Genomic DNA, 17682 nt, shown 5'->3' with positions numbered 1-17682 from the left:
TAACTCCCTTTATATATGGTCTAATTCTGAGTTTAATCCCTCTACTGTGTTGAAATTTAAAACTTAATCCCTTTGATTTTACATAATTCGATTCTTTACTTTTATAATAATATCATTAGTAAATTCAAAATAATTTACATATAAACTAAATGCTTTAGGCTGTTAAGGAAAAATCTATTCCATCACTTAAATGGAAAAAAGAAATGTTAACAAGACCAAATTATGAGAGAATAAAAAGGATTAAATCACAAAGTTCAGTATAATAAAGAGACTAAACCCAGAATTAGACCCATACATAAATATGCAAAGAAGCAATGCCCATGCAAATGGAAGGAGTGAAACCTTGGCATTCACTAAGAATGTTAAAAGAATCTGATACAATGAAAGCATCACAAAGAACAGTCTAGGTTTTACAATAAATAATGTACACTATTTCATCATACACCCTTAAAACACTCAAAAACCCAGCACCAATGTATACAGAGATAAAAGATAATCTCCTTTCATGCTCTGGATGGTGGAAACATTTTGGACATTTACCTGCAATTGCACTTCTCCTTAGGCAGGTAGCTTCTACTCTTAAGTTCTGTGGATTTCGGCAACAAGAAATACAGGAAATCTACAAGTTCACCGGAGGACTTCCCTGTAAGAATCGAAATGGAAGCTAGAAGTGTTCATTGGTGTGCAGAGAAATCAGTATGGCAGCAAATGCAATTTATAAAATTTGATCTTTACCTTGAACAAAAGATCATAAGCAATGTGTTCCCAAGGCAATGTTATAGACATTAAGCAACATTTGAGAGGTATCATTTCTTCATCAGAAGATGAAGTGGCAGAAGCCGCTGCATAAGCGTTCTTTGCTGCTACAGATGCAACAGAAGCTGCTTTACGAACAATGGAGCCAAGTCCGAAACCCTTTTTTGATATAATGGGTGAAAAAGGACCTGAATCTTCCTTGCTTTGGTCTGATAGAGAAAAGATAGATTCAGTGTATGAAGGGTTACTTGCATGCATCATTCAAATGAGTAATGAATTCAACACTGGAAATTTGGGCTTTTACAGTTTTAATAATCTACATAAGCATTGAGAAATAAGAAACAAAGAAGCAACTTAATTTTAGAGGATAGTTTCTAAGATGAATTTCTTACTGACCTACGACACCAGAAACAGCCACTTCAACTTCCCCACGTCCTCCAGGACCTTTCATGTAAAGCCTGTCTTTTTTGCCAGAGGAATGACCCATTGATAGAAGACTTCCGAATCCAGAACTCCCAGCTGAGAAAAAAAGACGGAATGATATGAGATGAGAACTAAATAAGCATGAAGAAGACATTAAGAATAAACTAAAAGCTAAGCTGTTTAGAACATAAGTTAACAAGTCTACATGTTTTGCTCCCTTTAATCTAGACCAGGCTTACTCGACATGAAATCAACTGCAAGTTTAAAGACTAAATGTGCATGTTTTTCCACAGACCATGATTATTTTTGATAAATGAAAAATATGTTGATTAAAAGGCACCAACAAGGGTGTCAACCCGTTGTAAAACTATAGTAAAACAGAATATGTTTAACATATCAATCAATTTCTCACATTCACATTAACACAAGCAGAACATATTTATCAGATCATGAGCTAGGTTTTTGCAAAATTCTGAAAGAACAAAAACAGAAGGCAATTCTTGGAAAGATTGATTCCAGGTAGTGTACCATCATATGCATCCCGGACCATTTGATAGCTGACAAATCCAGAAAAAAGTGTGAGCTGCAATAACAATTAGCAGCATGTCATCAGCAAACTGATCTTCAAAGTACGGTTGCATGCATACTACTCCTAAGCAGCTTTTCACAGAATCAATGGCATCAGCCCATTTGATGCTAACATTATGTTATTTAAAACTTACATATACAAAACTAGTTCATGATGATAAAATATTCCAAGTTGGCATCATTAAAATGTAACAAATGTCAGGAAAAACAATTATATACCACTTCCATCATTTATGTTAACATCAAAAACCAAGCAGTTGTTTGTAAGTACCTCCTTCAGAAGTGAAGACTCTGGTTGATCAGGGAATCAATACACATAAATTATCACAAAGCTAAGAAAGGACCCAAACCTTACTATTTTTCGTCTTCATAGAATTAGTATCTACTCTCAATGGTACTTTGTTACTGGAACTGCTATCATTTGTATCCTTTTCACTAGGAAAAGCTGCCCCATCAAGCGCATTAAGAAGAACACAATAGCAATGATCTGTTTCTGTCAAGACCTGCATGAGAAGAAAAATGTCAGTGATCAATATTGGAGGTCCTACAATTAACCAAAACATTTTTACTTTCCATAAAATCCAGCAATCTCATTATTAACAAAGAACAGCACAACAGTATAACCGAGAAAGGATGCAAATGTACAAACAAAGAAGTGACTTTGGTACTTAAACATCTTCAAAAATAGCAAGTTCTAACTTCCCCATTAGCTTATGCTTTTAAAATGGGTTGCAAGAGGAAGTCAGTAATACCAGCCAAATTGAAAACCATATACCACTAGAAACTTGCACTTTTGCAAAAATTACTTAATTAAAATTTTCATCTTAAATAAATTAATTTGAGAAAAAATAAAAGGATAAATAACATGTGCATTTATGCAACAATATAATTGGTAACTTTATAAAGAAAGTGAAAGCATTTACCACTGCATCAAAAGTAAAGTCAAAATCATCTATTGCAAAACAGATGTCCGGATAGGCAGGTGTTGTCTCTACTTCCTGTATCCAAGCAAGTGAGCATGCCAAAGAATTGAAGAAAATCTCAATGTCACCATGATTTCCTGGAAGTAGAAAGGCTTGCCTTTTTTGAGTCCAAATGAAAATTTACTCGACTGGGAGATGCATAAACAGTCTTCACAACCTGCAGGACAGCAGAATGCAAAATTCACAATCAGATAATGCAGCATCCAATGTTGGCAAGGACATTAAGCAATCCTTTCACGTAACAGGATTTGATTTAACATAAAAAATAATTCAAGTTCTAGGATTCAAATTGCAAAAATTTGCAGGCTATAGTTACATAGCATGTTAGAAGCAATAGTTACATGTTTATTCCTACATTTCTCAACAAATTTGGTCAGTTTTTCTTTTTCTTTTCCTCCATGATGGCAGATATTAAGTACAAAAGAACAGTTCCAAAAAGTTAGAGATATAAATATCATCCAAAAGGTTACTGACATCATTAGCTACAATAAAGCAGGAATTACCTTGTAGATAGCAGATAATGGTGTATCTTGCCCCACTTGATGATTTCTAAGGACATTGTGACTGGAAAAAGGGGAAAGTTAACTCATAGTTCAAGTTTAACCACTAAACTTCAAAATTCAAATTCAAAGACAGGAAAAGTTAGTTCACCAGGGTGAAAGGAGGAAACAAAGAGACATTTTTAAGAGTAATAAGAAACGGAATATATCATTTAAACTTTAGGAAAGTATCCACCATTATGATTGGAACAACATATACGGCAAAATAACTAAAATATGTATCACATTGTATAGATAAGACACAACACATTGAAGTGAAGAAATTGCCTGCAAATCGCCACTGTTACAGAGTACGAAGTATGGGCAATCATATTCAAGTAAAATGAGCGCCGCCAATCCACAACCGATAAACTGTCGCCAACTAACTTATCTAACTGTTTCAAAAAAAAAGTAAAGACAAATTATACTAAGTTGTAATAAAGGTAACCCAGAATTGGCACCTACAGCATTATACCAAAAAGCTATGAAAGCTAATGAATTGAAATGGAATCAACTTAAACAAGAAAACTTAAATTCAGATTCAAGTTGGTTTTTGACTTTCTTTTACCTCAGGTGCCCACCTGCGTACAAAGTAAGGAGCAACACTTTCCTCACTTTCGTTAAAACCATGCCCCTTCTATAACATCATAAATAGAAACAATTAGCTTAATATTCCAAAAAATAGTTAATTTAAAAAAATAAAGTGATCAAGATTCGATACCCATTTCCGAACGAAAAATATGAGATCATCATCTTGTCGACCTCTCGATTCCTTACCCCTAACGAAATACAAATCGAAGACATCATGCCAAAATTTACCGTCCATTTCAACGTCGGTAGCATCTTCCTCATCCACCGTCGTTTTCCCTAATAAATTCGAGTGTTTTCTAACCACGCTCAGTAACTCAAACCTACCGGAAAACATAAAATTAGAAACATTGTTATTAAAATTCGAAATCATTGAAGAAATAAAATGAAGAATTAAACCCTAATTTCAATGTCTTTTACCTCGAAGGGGTTTCTTCTCCAATTTGGAGCATCGCTTAAAAACTTTTTCCCCTTTTTTTGAATTTTTTTTCACTTTAACGTACCGTCAAATCAAGTTGTCCTTTACTGAAGAATTTTTTCGGCGACGGATTGGGGGATTTAAGGCGACGATTTTAAGGTAGTTCAAAACGGTGGCGGATCCTGATGCTGCACCGTGGCAGTAACTTCCCTTCTGCGTGCTGATGTGTGTGTGTGTGAGAGAGAGAGAGAGAGAGACGACTTTTTCTTTTGTTTAAACCAAAGATAGTTTAAAAACGGTAAAAAGGGTGTCGTTTTATTTAATTTTGGATTGGATATTTTGGTATTCGAAAATTTTATAGTTTTAACTCTCATTTTAGATTTGATTTAGGATACGTTTATTTTACTAAAAATGATTTCTTAAAAATAAATTATTTTTTAAAAAAAGTTAATATTTTTTTTTGTCATATCTATACTTTCTTTTTTGGAAAATCAATTAAACATACATAATTTTAGATTTTTTTATCTTTTTATTATTTAATTAAATTTATTAATACCAATGTAAACATATTAATCATCATCATATCTATACTTTTGTGAAAAAGTCAATTGCGTTTTTTTTTTTACTTCAAGGGTTAAGTGAATTTTTATCTTACATTGAAATGGAACATCGCTTAATTCCTAGTTTGATCGACCGATCCAATTCGATTTCAACATAATTGAATCGCATGGCAAGGTGTTTATTTTTTAAAAAAAACTTAAAACACTTTATCATTGAATATTTTTTTAAAAGAAAATTAAAAAATAATACATCTAAAATAACAATTAAATAATCATATTATTAGTTGATTGAGTCTTAACTCAATTGCTATGAACATTGTCGCTAATGTAGGAGGACATAGGTTTAAGTGCATTGAAGTGCATTATCTTCTTATTTATAAGTTGGGGAGGGGTTATGAATAGTTTTAGGTATTATGTCAAAAAGAGCTGATATAGTCCGATCATATTATCAACATTGGGATGTTGAGCGCCAAAATTCGAGTTCCATTTTATGAAAATTGTGTGGATTTGTTAGCTAAATTAAATTTGTTACTTCGATTGAGTTAAATCATTTAATTTAATACTTATAATGATTGATATTGATTAGACTTATTGTATTGATCAATTATAACTTCAAAAACAATTATATAATTTTTAATCGACATACATATATTAAATCTTATTTTTCGATTTATAAATTTTAATCTAATCATTAATATTGTATGTATGTTTTGTCATTTACTATTAATATGCTCGTGGCTTTATCGTTATAAACTCGATAATGATTATCATATAATAAGCACATTTTGATGAAAAAAATATTATGTCAATGATTAGATTAAAATTTTTAAATTGAACTATATTTTGTAACGTTTACGATGTGAGTAAAAAAAATATAGGCAACAAATTTTAATAAAAATGATATGATAACATAAAATAGTTTTAGTTGAAATGTCAAAAGTTAAATGATTAAAAATTATAATGTTTTAGGTTTAAATACCATGTGCAAATATTTTTTAGATTTTATATAAAAATATAAAATTACCCTAAAAATAATATCTATTACTTATTAAAAATGAGGGACGGTTTTTGATAAATTTATTGAGTTGGTGACACGATTGAGGGTCACACAAGCTCAATAGAATTTTAATATGGTAAGAGGTATATTTTAACCAAAATATATAGAGAGAGAGGTTCCTCTACTAGGGGTTGGATTGCATTTTCTTATCTCTACTAAAAAATGGACAAAATAATCCTTATACATTATATCAAAAGGAAAACTGATTTTTTTATTAAAAAATTTCATCAATTTTTACTATTAAAAATTGATCTTGATACCTTAATATAAGGTATATGTAATATACTACGTGTTATTGTAGGATTATTCTAACAGTTATATCAATTTTTAACGGTACCAAATTTTAAATAAGAAAAACTAATTTATTTTTCAATTTCATAATCATAAAGAACAAAAGTAAAAATATACTTCCAAACAACAATATAATCCCACTAAAACATTCAAAGAGAACTCCATCATCATATTTAGCTTACCAAATTAAGTAACAAACGAAATATATTTCTTAAAACCCCTTAGTCTTGAAGAAACGGTCCTTTCCCTGCAGTTCTCCTCCTCGTGGTTCCGGCGTCAAGCCTGACGTTCCCGTCACCGTGAATCAACGGCACGTCATTCGCTTCCTGGCCGTCATCCGCCGTGGTTATACGGACGCAAGAACACCGTTCTAACGATGCAAAGAATACAGTCGCCACGCCATTGACGAACCACATGATAACACCGTCGAGCTTTCCACACCCAGACCCAGAAGCAGCTGGTGAGCCGTGAGCGGTGGGTGACGGACGGACCAGCTTGGGTTCGTCGTCGTTTGATCGGAGATTGAAGAAATGTGAGCAGTTAGTGGTAGTAGAGGAAGTGGCTGCCATGACCATGAATTTAGTTGGTAAAATAATTTATGATCAAAAGCCTTGAAGTTGCCTAAGAAAAAAAGAAGAGGAGTGATTATGGGATTAAAGTTGAGGGCTTGGGTGTCCCTTTTAAAGTTATAATTATGGTTGTTTGTTTAATTATTACTATAATAAAGTTAATTCCTACTTATGCCCTATTATTTTTTTTAATGAAGAGGTGATGTATATGGTAGTTGACAAGAGATCGAGGTGTGTAAATATTAGAGACCTAAATTTATTAATAAATCAATAGAAAAAAAGTTCACGTTACACTTTTATTATTAAGTTAATAGCAACTAATGGGAAGTAGCTAAAATATTTAATTTCGAAAAGTTTAATGACTAAATCGAAAAATATTATTAGTTGAATGACCGAAATAGAACCAAATGCATAGTAGGGAACTATTCTTATAATTTACACTAAATTTTAATATAAGTATATGCATATATATGAAAATTTATTTGGTTTACCGGTAGTGAAGTTAAAAAAATTCCCAAACAGGGGTGAGATGTTGTTATGTGTCCTTAACGAATATTTAAAAATAAAATAGACACGTAACATTTATTGAACTCTACTTGTGAAATTAAAAAACTTGGCTATAGATATAATAATAACCGTATATATTCAAATAGGAAAGTAGCAACTAGCAAGTTGAAACTAGAAAACGAAAAAGAAAATACCGGACCCTACCCATAACAACTCTATTCAAATAAATAAATGTAAATAAAGGCCCCTAAAATGTTAATTCCTCCTTCTTATTCTTCTTTTCTTTCACATAACTTCATTCCTTTATATAGCAATGGCAATTCCTATATTTGCTTTTTCTCACCCAATTTTAAGTTTTTTTAATATTCTATTTACTATTATTTTTAAGTTATAGGCAGAATCAATCTATAAACTCTTTCTCTGTCGAGAGGTGTAAAATTTGATACCTCTTAAAAATGATTTCGAATTTAAGACTTATAGATAAAGAAAACTATGTTGAGAGAGTTTTTACTTCTTACTTAGAGGTTTGATTCGATTCGACTCTAAATTTAATTAAAAAATATATTATTCCTATTTATTTATTTTGTTAGTGCCAATTATGCATCTAGACTATAGTGTAACTTCTCATATATGTGCCGACAACTTTGATCAAAAAGCTTTGAACTTTTTTAATGCATATATTTGAGGATTTTTAACATCAATTTATCAGATTGAAAAGTGAAAAAAATCAATGAAGCAAGGACTGATTGAAGACTTTCAACGTTATCAAACTTCCTTAATTAAAAAGAGATCTTTATTCCCAGAAGATCTTTAATATTTATTTCTTTATTGAAGAGGTACTCAATCTATTTTCAAGGAGTTTGAAGTTCGCGTTAATGGAAGAATTAACAAGTCGAGATACACTTATTTAATGGAAGGCTTGTTTTACCAATAGCATGGGATAAAAAGCTCTTAACTTGCTTGTTGTGAGCAACTTACGTGTTCAATACTAAAATTTTAAGGGCCAAGTCTTAGTTGGGAGAGTAATATAGTCTATGTACAGGAGTAAGGTCAAAACTTAATAAATGAGCTGAACGTAAATCACATCTTGAATTGAAGATTGATCATTTGAATTCTTATTTTCTTAATTATAAAACGCTAATTTCATTAAAGAAAAAGTATTACAAGGGGCCTTGGTCCCTAAAAAATGAATAATTTCAATTCAATCCTCTTGTATGAGAATTTAAAAGAGGGATGAGAGAGAAAATGTTAGGATAATGCAATTTGGTGAAATTATGTATTTTCGTCATCTGAATCCTTATGAAGCCTACCATAATAAAGAAGAAATACAGGACAATGATGAGACCCATAGGTGAGGTGAGGAGTCTAATCATTGTTTACCCCCACTTTGTTTGTAGCCCTATCTTTATTATTTCTATCAAATAGTTAACAGCCCTAAACTTATTTATGGAGACGAGAAAGGGAGAGGTTAATTGAATTTTACATTTGGGGAATTAATTTCTGGTTAGTGAAATTAATATGGGAATGTAACACTAAATAGGGAAAGAATTGTAATAGTGGTAGTTGTTATGTAATATCACAAAATTAATTGAGCAACAACTCAAGCTTTGGACAAAATTTATCATGTGGAACAGTGGAAAGTGCTTTCTTCTCCATGCATGATTAGATAACTAGAAGTTGATATCTATATATATGGTAATTATTCGATGTATTATAGTAATTAATAAATTTTAAATTTTATTAATGGATTGATGGTGCGATAAGTGTCATTTTCATTTATATAATTAATTTTTATATTTTTATTATTTTTTATAATATATTTGTTAAACTTTTAATCCGCTTTTAGAGTTTAAAAAAATTATTGACGATGTATTAAATAATTTTCATATATATTAAGTTATGGGATTAAATTGCTAAAAATTAATATGTTTTAAGTTCAAATCCTATTAAATTTGGTCATTTTAAAATATATATATTTTAGATTTCGATTATGTAAAAAGATAAAAATGTATTTATAATTATAATTAATTATTTTTCAATTGAGTTGGTATTCGGTTAACACGTGATACCAATTTAATAAAAAGAGACATATATTTTAATTATTTAACTCGTGTTATGTTTTATATTATTATTTTAATTATTTTTTGATGGCATCCTAAACTTGATATGTAAGATACAGTAGTCGTGTTATGTGTATGTTTATGTGTGTGAATCGAAAGATTGTAGGAATGTTGCAGGATATAGACTTGAATGGTCGTCGTTTGTTTGGATTGCTCACCATTCAAACTACCTAGCATTAATTGCCAAGAAGGGATCCTTCGGAAATTTGTAAGAAATTGGTGGGAGTAGGGGTTCTTCAGGATTTGAATCCTAAATTTTCTGTAAATTAAGATTTGAAATTAGGATGTAAATGAAATATTGATGCTCATAAATTATTCGAGTTCGATTTGAAAAAGAATTGTTTTAGATTTGGTAATTATCGAGTTGAGTTAGAGCTATCCATCGAATTGAATTCGAGCTTAGTAATACTCGACTCAAATGGCTCGTGAACCTTATCGAGATTTTAATTTTTAATATATTGTTAAATATTTTATATTATTAAATTATATTATTGCCCTTAATATATATTATTATTCTTAAGTTTAATTATCAAGCCGAGTTCGAATTTGAATTTGTACGAGCTTAGTTGACCTCGAGTAACTCGATTGTATCTCAAGCTTAAAAATCTATGTTTAATTGAGCTCGAGCTGAGTATTGAGCTCCCATGGTCATGTTCCATTTTCATGGTCACCATTGTATCTACTATAATAAAAATAGTCATAACTTATAGCGATAATGATTAAATCATTTGTCACAAACAAATGGCATGTGGTCCCATATTCTATTTTCATAAACCATATAATACCATATAAAGGATACCATTACTTTTTATCGAGATATGATTCCATTACTATGAGTGAAGCTATATATTGCATAAGTCATATAGTCAACGTATCAATTTTTAGTTTACTATTTTGAGATAAATAGGTTTTCAATACATATAGTCATTCATTTACGTAGTAAATTAATCTGTAAAGGTCCAAGGCATTGTTAATTCAAACAACCATATCTATGTCTTTATCTTGGAAGTCAGTTCAACTTCAATAGTCAAAATAAGCTATCTCCCTATTTGGGCTTATAGGCGACATATATAATGATAGTTTTAACTGTAGTCATTTACTCAATAAGATTACATGAACTACAAACTATTTAGATTATCTAATAATATAAATTGTTTTATATATTACAAATATTCCTTATAATACAATTTAATATTAGGGAAATCTTAGGTAATCTATGACCTAATATTTTCTTAACCATTTGCTTTACAGGTAAAACTATTGAAGGCATTTTAGCATAGAAATAACGATCGACATTTGTGCATTTCCATGAATAATCAGTTTGACCACCAAATTTGATAAAATTACCATACGTAAAAAGACATAAAAACCTAACATGAACTTGCTAACTAGAAGTGGTTTGTAAATAGATCTGCTAGTTGATCTTTAGACTTGTAGTAAACTAAAGTTACTTCTCCAATTTTTAGTACTTCCCTTAAGAAGTAGATAAACCTAGTGATCATGAGTTGGTTTTAGCTCGAAAAATGGACTTAAAATTTTACCAAATTTCAATTCATATTAAAAATGTTAAATCCGAGTTCAACCTGGCCTATCTGTATTAATTTTTTTTAATTTTTTTTATATAAAATTAAATTTAAAAAGTATAATACATCAAATACACTAAAAATATTAAAATTAATATTTTCCAACAAATTGAAAATACATTAAAAAGGGTCTTTATACTTAAATAACACTAATAATTGCAACTTAGCAAGCAAATGCCTATAAAATAGTAGCAAAATTAATAATAAAACAGGAGTTATACAATATTCAAACAATAATAACAAAATAGTAGCAATATAATAGCGAAATGACAACAAAACAATTGATTCGGGTTGGGTTGAGAGAAAATCCTACTCGAGACCTGACTCATTAGAAAAAACAAGCTTTATTTTTTTGTCTAAACTTATTTTTCAAGCCTATATTTTTGTCTAAAACTTCCTATTAGTTTGGATAGATGACCTGATCCATAATCGAGTGTAGAAGTAAAGCTTGAGGATGAAATGATTGTTCTTCCATATGTATATCACACATCATCCTTTCAACCATAAAAACTTTATTTGTTACTGCTATTGTTGTTATGAAATCCACTTCTACAGTACTTTTCATAACATCAAGAGCTTAAATAAGATGTTATTGGCCTGTGGCCCATTTGATACAACATCCTTAAAAGTTGTGATACATGTAACCTCTAAATCACCTGACAAACATGGAACAGTCAAAATGGGAAACACCTGGATTACTACATCTCACATTAAATGCCATTAGTGAGTTTCATGCATCGAGTACAAAGCATAAAAATTGCAAAAATCTTCACACTGAGATTTTACAAAGCAATCAAATCACAATTTCTTTTTTCCATTTCCATTTGATATGATATCATATTTATATATCTGCTGAAGTCAAGTATACAAAGTAATTAAAACTTCACCCGTACACATGTCTGAAATTAACTGGTTGATATTGGATTGACATGAAATTATCTGTAAGTCCACCCAAATTCAACCCCCACCTACTCACATAGTATCTTTCTTTCTCTTCTATTTCCTCTATAAATTCATCCATTTTTGTTTCACCTTCAATCATATCACCTCTCAAAATTCTCTCTTCAAACCAAGAAAACAAGAGAAAAAAAGATGTCTAAGCTTTGTTCACTTTTCATAGCTGCCCTTCTTTTTAATTTCATGCTAAGCTATGCTGCTAGGCCTGAGCCAACTTTGTCCTTAACCCAACATGAGGTATGTCTCACCTAATATAATCCTCAGATTTCTTTGTAGATCTCTTTTACAAGGTTACCTATACATATGTGTGTATTAATATTGGTTTTTGGTTCATGCAGGGAGTTGAGGCAGAGAAAGTTGATGCTGATGAGAACTGTGAAGGAATTGGCAAAGAGGAGTGCTTGATGAGAAGAACCCTTGCTGCTCATGTGGACTATATTTATACCCAGAATCACAAGCCATGAAGTTGAATTGTTATGGAAGAAAAAAAGACAGTAAAATATTGGTTCAATCGTAGCATCAAAAGCCATAAATAAAATCACATATATTTCCATTAATGTTGGCATATGATTGTATATATGGTTTTGTTCTTTCTTTTTCTTCTTTTTTTCATGCATGTGAACCCCAGATGATCCATTTCTTTGTAGATGCAAACTTAGAAAATGTTTGAAAAATCATTCAATTGGGAAAAAGAAGAGTGAAAAGGAATAACACATAAGCCAAGTTGCCAATGAAGATTCTCTTAAATGGAGATGAAGACAAAGAAAATTGGTTACGCTTAATATTGGTCAAAAAGCTGTGACTAAACAACAATGGAATTAACATAAAAAAAATTATGACCTTTTTGCAAGACAATTCACACATGTAACGTACGAATTTTCTTGCAAGTTCCAACACATGCCAGATAATTGGCAACATGCCAACCTTGAGGGTCAAAAATGGCTATGACAATTCAACACCCTTTAATAATGTGATAAATGCATGTTTAACAACCATAAGAGAGATGAACATACCATCTTTAAATGGCAAAGAAACAGCCACCATTTTTTTATATGAACTAAAGGGTACAAATTTTTAATAATTTTATACTGTGTCAGTTGTTGAAGAATTAGCTTTACGTTATAATTGGATGTGAGTGGGGGACTAGAGATGAAAGTACATGGTCTTTTCAGGGACCAAAAGTTTCAACATAAAGATCATGTCATTGGATTCACAGCTCTATCAATGAATGGCAGGTAGGGTTGCACTTGCAAATGCCACTAGTAAATTTCCTACAAGGACCTACCCCACTATCTGGACTGCATAGTACATAGGCACTGATGATTCTCAGAATCATAAATATGGACTATTGTCACAATCACACAAGTCCGAGGTTCAACATTATCAACTTAACAACAACGATCATATTCAGATTCTACAGCCGTCGGATGTAATGTTTTAAAGGTGACTGCATCAACAACTAAATTGTTCGTGACAAAGCAAGCTCTATGTATATGCACAGACGCTTGCATCGACAAGCAAAAGTACAAACTGAAAAAGTAGACTAGACCAACTGGTTATGGATAAATCCCTTCGGTTCATAGGCTGGGGTTTGTAAGATAGGTGTAAAGGGTTCTTTTGATAAGGCGAGAAAACGTTACAATCTAGTAAAATGAAATGTCATGGAGAGATGGCAGAGAGGAAGATCGGGCAGACTCTAGAAAACAAGTGCGGTGGCAGTGAGTGGTGATGAAAGCAATAAGAGGCTGAGAAAGGTGAGCACTACGATGGTTGTTGTGATTGTAGAAAGAAAGTTGCAGGGAAAATTCTAAAGTGCTAAGTTTGCTAAAAGATTAAAAGTCCCGAAATAAAACTTTTAAGCCTGCATTTATAGGCCTTGGAAAGAAATGATTAAAGAACAATTATAATAAAGTGGGAATGAACATGCTAAAATAATGGGTGATGGAAGTGGGAGAAGTTATTTGAATGTGGATAATGGAAGGTAAGTTATATGAATAATGGGTATAAGGATGGGTACATGAAAGTTACACCTAGTTAAAATATTTTAGCAAGAAAGGTCTTGAGTGTAAATGCATATTTTGTTTAATGAAGAAATAAGGAGGAAGCAGTTGTATTCCAAAGAAAGGTTAAGAACATATTTGTATCTGAGCTTCCAGACCAAGCTCTCCAAGGCATCCCAAAAGTGGAACAACCTAGAAATTCTGCCAACCTTCCAAGGTTGTTCCCGACATGACGTTCCCAAAGGTGCTCTTGTAAGAAACAATATTTCCCGAAGCTACTATTGATAGAACAATTAGTAACCAAAAACAAGCATCTACAATAGGTCATAATGTTAATCAATCTATCATCATATATAATCCATCAGAATCATATAACATGATCAAAAACTTTCCTAGGCAAGAAATGATGCTCATAGGAATTAATATCTTGAAAGGCATTGACTGAAACTGACTGCAGTAGGTACAGTAATAAGCAAATCCCATCCTACTCAGAGAAATCACAGTTCATGAAAGTGTGATGTGATGATCAATGGAACAAACTTCTATTCAAAATGGTCAAAGAGTTGGCACAAGCATTGGAAATTTAACTGAGAGCATAATAGTAGTGTGAACATCCTCTGCAACTTTGATTTCTAAATGACTCAATTTTGTGGAACAACAATTACCATAATTGTGGTATACATACAGCATAAGAATATCGAGTATACATTTGAATAATTCAATAAATTTGGAGGAATTTCAGTATTTTCCTAAAGCTAAAATGACCCTAGTTAATACATTTTATTTGCAGGAGAGACATATATATACATTGAAGGCAACTTTATTAAGATTTCATTGTAGTTCCATGAGAAGAGAGAACAAACCCATTCAAGCCTGCAAGAGAACCCTGCTACCACCAACGATATGTAAGTAAAGCGAGACACAAATGGTGACAATTATGGAAGACTTTGCACCGACATATCTGATAACATCAAGTCCTCTTTCCACAACCTCATCACGAACAACATGAATGCTTCTTTTCATACCCTCTAAAAGCTTCCATACCAGAAACTCCATTATGGTTTTTATCGTTCCAAAAGTCACCCTCCCAGTCACATCAACCACAAACTTCCTATTGCTAGGAACTGCCAACGTCGACGAGACCTTATCAAATGAGTTCCCCTTGCCCTCTTTCACTCCTTTTAAAGATGCTTCTTCCTTGGTGTTCTCACTCTGTTCTACAATGGAACAAGTATCCGATCTCAAATTTGTCAGCACTTGATGCGACGTTCTCACCAACGTTTCCACAGCACCATTACAAACAGAAACCAAAATGTCTCTCACATTGTGTTCATGCTTTGGATTGGTCATCCCAGCAAACATTTCATCATAAGTATTAATATCCATCGTCTTGTCAAGATAAACCGCAACAGCCGTGCTTACAAATCTTTGTATACACTCAGCCATTAACTCTTTAGACTTATCATCATAAAGCAAATTAACCCATTTAGGCACATCAGATGACTCACCATCAATTTCACCACCACTTGAATAAAACCCCATAACTAGATTTTTAGCAAAGCTACCAACAACAACAGATACAAAACCAGTCCCAGCATTAGAAAAAACCCTATCCAATACCTTATCAGTCAAGCTAGAATTCTCCATAATAACCTTTCCTAATTCACTCTCATTCCTTGATTCTAACTTATACCCTCTCAAAACTCCAATTGTTAAACCCTCATTAACCCTAATAAAAGATTGGGAAAACTCATCTGATCTCACAATCTTTGAAATCTGTTTCAAACTATTAGGAATTTGATCAGATTCAGATTGTAAAAACTCCCTTAAGTCCTTACAGACAATATTAATGGTCTCCGCTGATTCAGAGACCATTTCAGCTAAAGAAACCAAAGCTCCAAACAGCTTTAAAAGTCTCTTCCTTTTCTTCACCAAAGAAGGTAAATTATACACCTTGTAAACCCCATAACCAGAAACACCACATATAGCTAACAAAATAAGCCATTTTTTCTTCCTACGTGAAAAAATCAATGCCTTTTCCACCAATTCCATATCCATGAACACCCCCAAAAGAAACCCAGAGCTACAATAATTTTAAACCCTGAGGCTTTTTCAAATAAGACTAAAAAAAAGCAAATTAACCCCAGAAAAAAAAAGAAGAAGAGAAATTAAAGATCAGTTGTATAGATAAAAAGGTTTTTTTTTTTTAGTTTTGGTGTTGAATTACGATAATTACTATTGGATTTGCAGTAACGATAATGAGAAACGAACCTGGTTGCAGAAATGAAGAAAAAAATATCAAATTGATAAATAAAATACCGAAATTTAGGTCCAGAGAATCTCTTTTCTCTGCTTTGATTTTTCCAAGGAGGCGGGGTGTCTTGTCGTTATTTATTAAACGACGCTGTATCAGAGCATTGCCTTTATTAGTATAGATAATATCATGTAACAACCCATGGTAAATCTTTCGTGTAAGATTCTATAATAGAATTTAGATTTCATTTTATTTTTTTTACTTAATAAATAAGTAAATTAGTCTTTATACATTAAATTAAAAACTAATATGTCTAACGGAATAATCCGACAATGACGCGCAACATGCTATTTGTACCTTATGCTAACATATAGAGACTATTTTTTAATTGTAAAAATAGATAAAATTTTTAACAAAATAACCTGTTTACTTTTTAATCTAATTTATAGAGACTAATTTGCCCATCTTTTATATTTGAATCTTTATTGTACCAAAAAAGAGTATAAAGACAAATTTTGAATTTGAGCATGTTAAAAGGACCGAAATTATAATTTATCCTTCTTTTGTTAGGTGTTTGTTTATATTTGGAATAATGACATTTTTTACCCTCTAATTTTATAGAAAAGTCATTTTAGACCTCTAACTTTTCTAATTTTTTAACCCTTAAACTTGTGTTTTTTGTCAAATCACTCAAAAATGGATGAAAAAATTACCGTCATTTAATTTTGCTGACACACGTGAATGACACATCATCATTTAATTAATCTTTTAAATTTTTAAAATTTCAAAAATTCAAAAAATTATAAAAATATTTTTTAATATTTTTATATTTTAAAAAATTAATTAAATGTTGCCATGTAATCCACGTGTCAATTCATGTGTATGCCATGTCAGCAAAGTTAACAAACATTAATTATTTTTATCCATTTTAGGGTGATTTGATAAAAGAATACAAGTTTAAGGACTAAAAAAAACTAAAAAATAAATAAAGTTAGAGTATCAAAACCTTTATATTTCAAAGAAGGCCGGTTATACTATGTACCAATAACCACTTAGAGGCACGGTGGGGAATGGTCTCTATCAACTACCCAAACGAATAAAGAAAGTTATGAATTTAGTTTGTGTACTGAATACCTAAGTTCAAGGTTCACCATATGCAGTTACTCGTGTGGGTCTTTGAGTCTCATTATATGTAATTATCATATGTGGGTTTTAGTCTAGTTTGTTAACTTTAGTTTGGATTGTATCAATTCTTATTTCGATTATGCTATAATGATTTGATTCTACTTTATAATTCCTCAATCAGTCCATGCTATAATTTGATACTTGGGGTTCTTCGGACTTATATTTGTATTTAAACTTTAATTGTATTTATGACACTTTAAAATAAACTTAAATTTCATAATTTAAAAAGTATGAGGACTAAAAACTATTAAAACAGAGAACATGGATCAAATCGATTTCTTATACATAGTACATGACTAAAAGT

The 17682-nt window shown here is 31.4% G+C and overlaps 4 protein-coding genes across 4 annotated transcripts; 1 reads left to right on the top strand and 3 right to left on the bottom strand.

The window, feature by feature from the left end:
- Positions 1-327: 327 nt before the first annotated feature.
- On the bottom strand, positions 328-4576 carry LOC107938329 (uncharacterized protein KIAA0930 homolog). Its single transcript, XM_016871440.2, has 12 exons — positions 4298-4576; positions 4011-4200; positions 3858-3926; positions 3578-3684; positions 3254-3314; positions 2848-2907; positions 2691-2765; positions 2118-2270; positions 1708-1762; positions 1153-1275; positions 736-965; positions 328-643 (listed from the first exon to the last, which is right to left on the bottom strand). The coding sequence occupies exons 1-12, from the start codon at positions 4327-4329 to the stop codon at positions 620-622; spliced, it is 1179 nt and encodes a 392-aa protein (XP_016726929.1). The 5' UTR covers positions 4330-4576; the 3' UTR covers positions 328-619.
- Positions 4577-6260: 1684 nt separating this feature from the next.
- Positions 6261-6870, bottom strand: LOC107938305 (uncharacterized). Its single transcript, XM_016871404.2, has one exon. The coding sequence runs from the start codon at positions 6776-6778 to the stop codon at positions 6425-6427; it is 354 nt and encodes a 117-aa protein (XP_016726893.1). The 5' UTR covers positions 6779-6870; the 3' UTR covers positions 6261-6424.
- Positions 6871-12006: 5136 nt separating this feature from the next.
- On the top strand, positions 12007-12496 carry LOC107938331 (phytosulfokines). The gene is made up of 2 exons (XM_016871442.2): positions 12007-12176; positions 12278-12496. The coding sequence occupies exons 1-2, from the start codon at positions 12075-12077 to the stop codon at positions 12401-12403; spliced, it is 228 nt and encodes a 75-aa protein (XP_016726931.1). The 5' UTR covers positions 12007-12074; the 3' UTR covers positions 12404-12496.
- A 2045-nt stretch (positions 12497-14541) lies between these two features.
- On the bottom strand, positions 14542-16334 carry LOC107938330 (protein PHLOEM PROTEIN 2-LIKE A10). Its single transcript, XM_016871441.2, has one exon. The coding sequence runs from the start codon at positions 15995-15997 to the stop codon at positions 14807-14809; it is 1191 nt and encodes a 396-aa protein (XP_016726930.1). The 5' UTR covers positions 15998-16334; the 3' UTR covers positions 14542-14806.
- Positions 16335-17682: the final 1348 nt, after the last annotated feature.

This window comes from Gossypium hirsutum, chromosome D06, assembly GCF_007990345.1.
Source record: "Gossypium hirsutum isolate 1008001.06 chromosome D06, Gossypium_hirsutum_v2.1, whole genome shotgun sequence".
In the NCBI taxonomy this organism is placed as follows: domain Eukaryota; kingdom Viridiplantae; phylum Streptophyta; class Magnoliopsida; order Malvales; family Malvaceae; genus Gossypium; species Gossypium hirsutum.
Note: the sequence above shows the minus strand (reverse complement) of the source record. Positions and strands in the feature narration are given on the sequence as shown.

Excerpts from the sequence above, each read along its gene's own strand:
- LOC107938329 (XM_016871440.2), bottom strand. The coding sequence starts at position 4,329 with ATGCTCCAAATTGGAGAAGAAACCCCTTCGAG. Across the intron at positions 4,201-4,297 it reads GGAGAAGAAACCCCTTCGAG|GTTTGAGTTACTGAGCGTGG; the intron begins GTAAAAGACATT and ends GTTTTCCGGTAG. Across the intron at positions 1,763-2,117 it reads TGAAGACGAAAAATAGTAAG|CTCACACTTTTTTCTGGATT; the intron begins GTTTGGGTCCTT and ends TTGTTATTGCAG.
- LOC107938305 (XM_016871404.2), bottom strand. The coding sequence starts at position 6,778 with ATGGTCATGGCAGCCACTTCCTCTACTACCACTAACTGCTCACATTTC.
- LOC107938331 (XM_016871442.2), top strand. The coding sequence starts at position 12,075 with ATGTCTAAGCTTTGTTCACTTTTCATAGCTGCCCTTCTTTTTAATTTC. Across the intron at positions 12,177-12,277 it reads TGTCCTTAACCCAACATGAG|GGAGTTGAGGCAGAGAAAGT; the intron begins GTATGTCTCACC and ends TGGTTCATGCAG.
- LOC107938330 (XM_016871441.2), bottom strand. The coding sequence starts at position 15,997 with ATGGATATGGAATTGGTGGAAAAGGCATTGATTTTTTCACGTAGGAAG.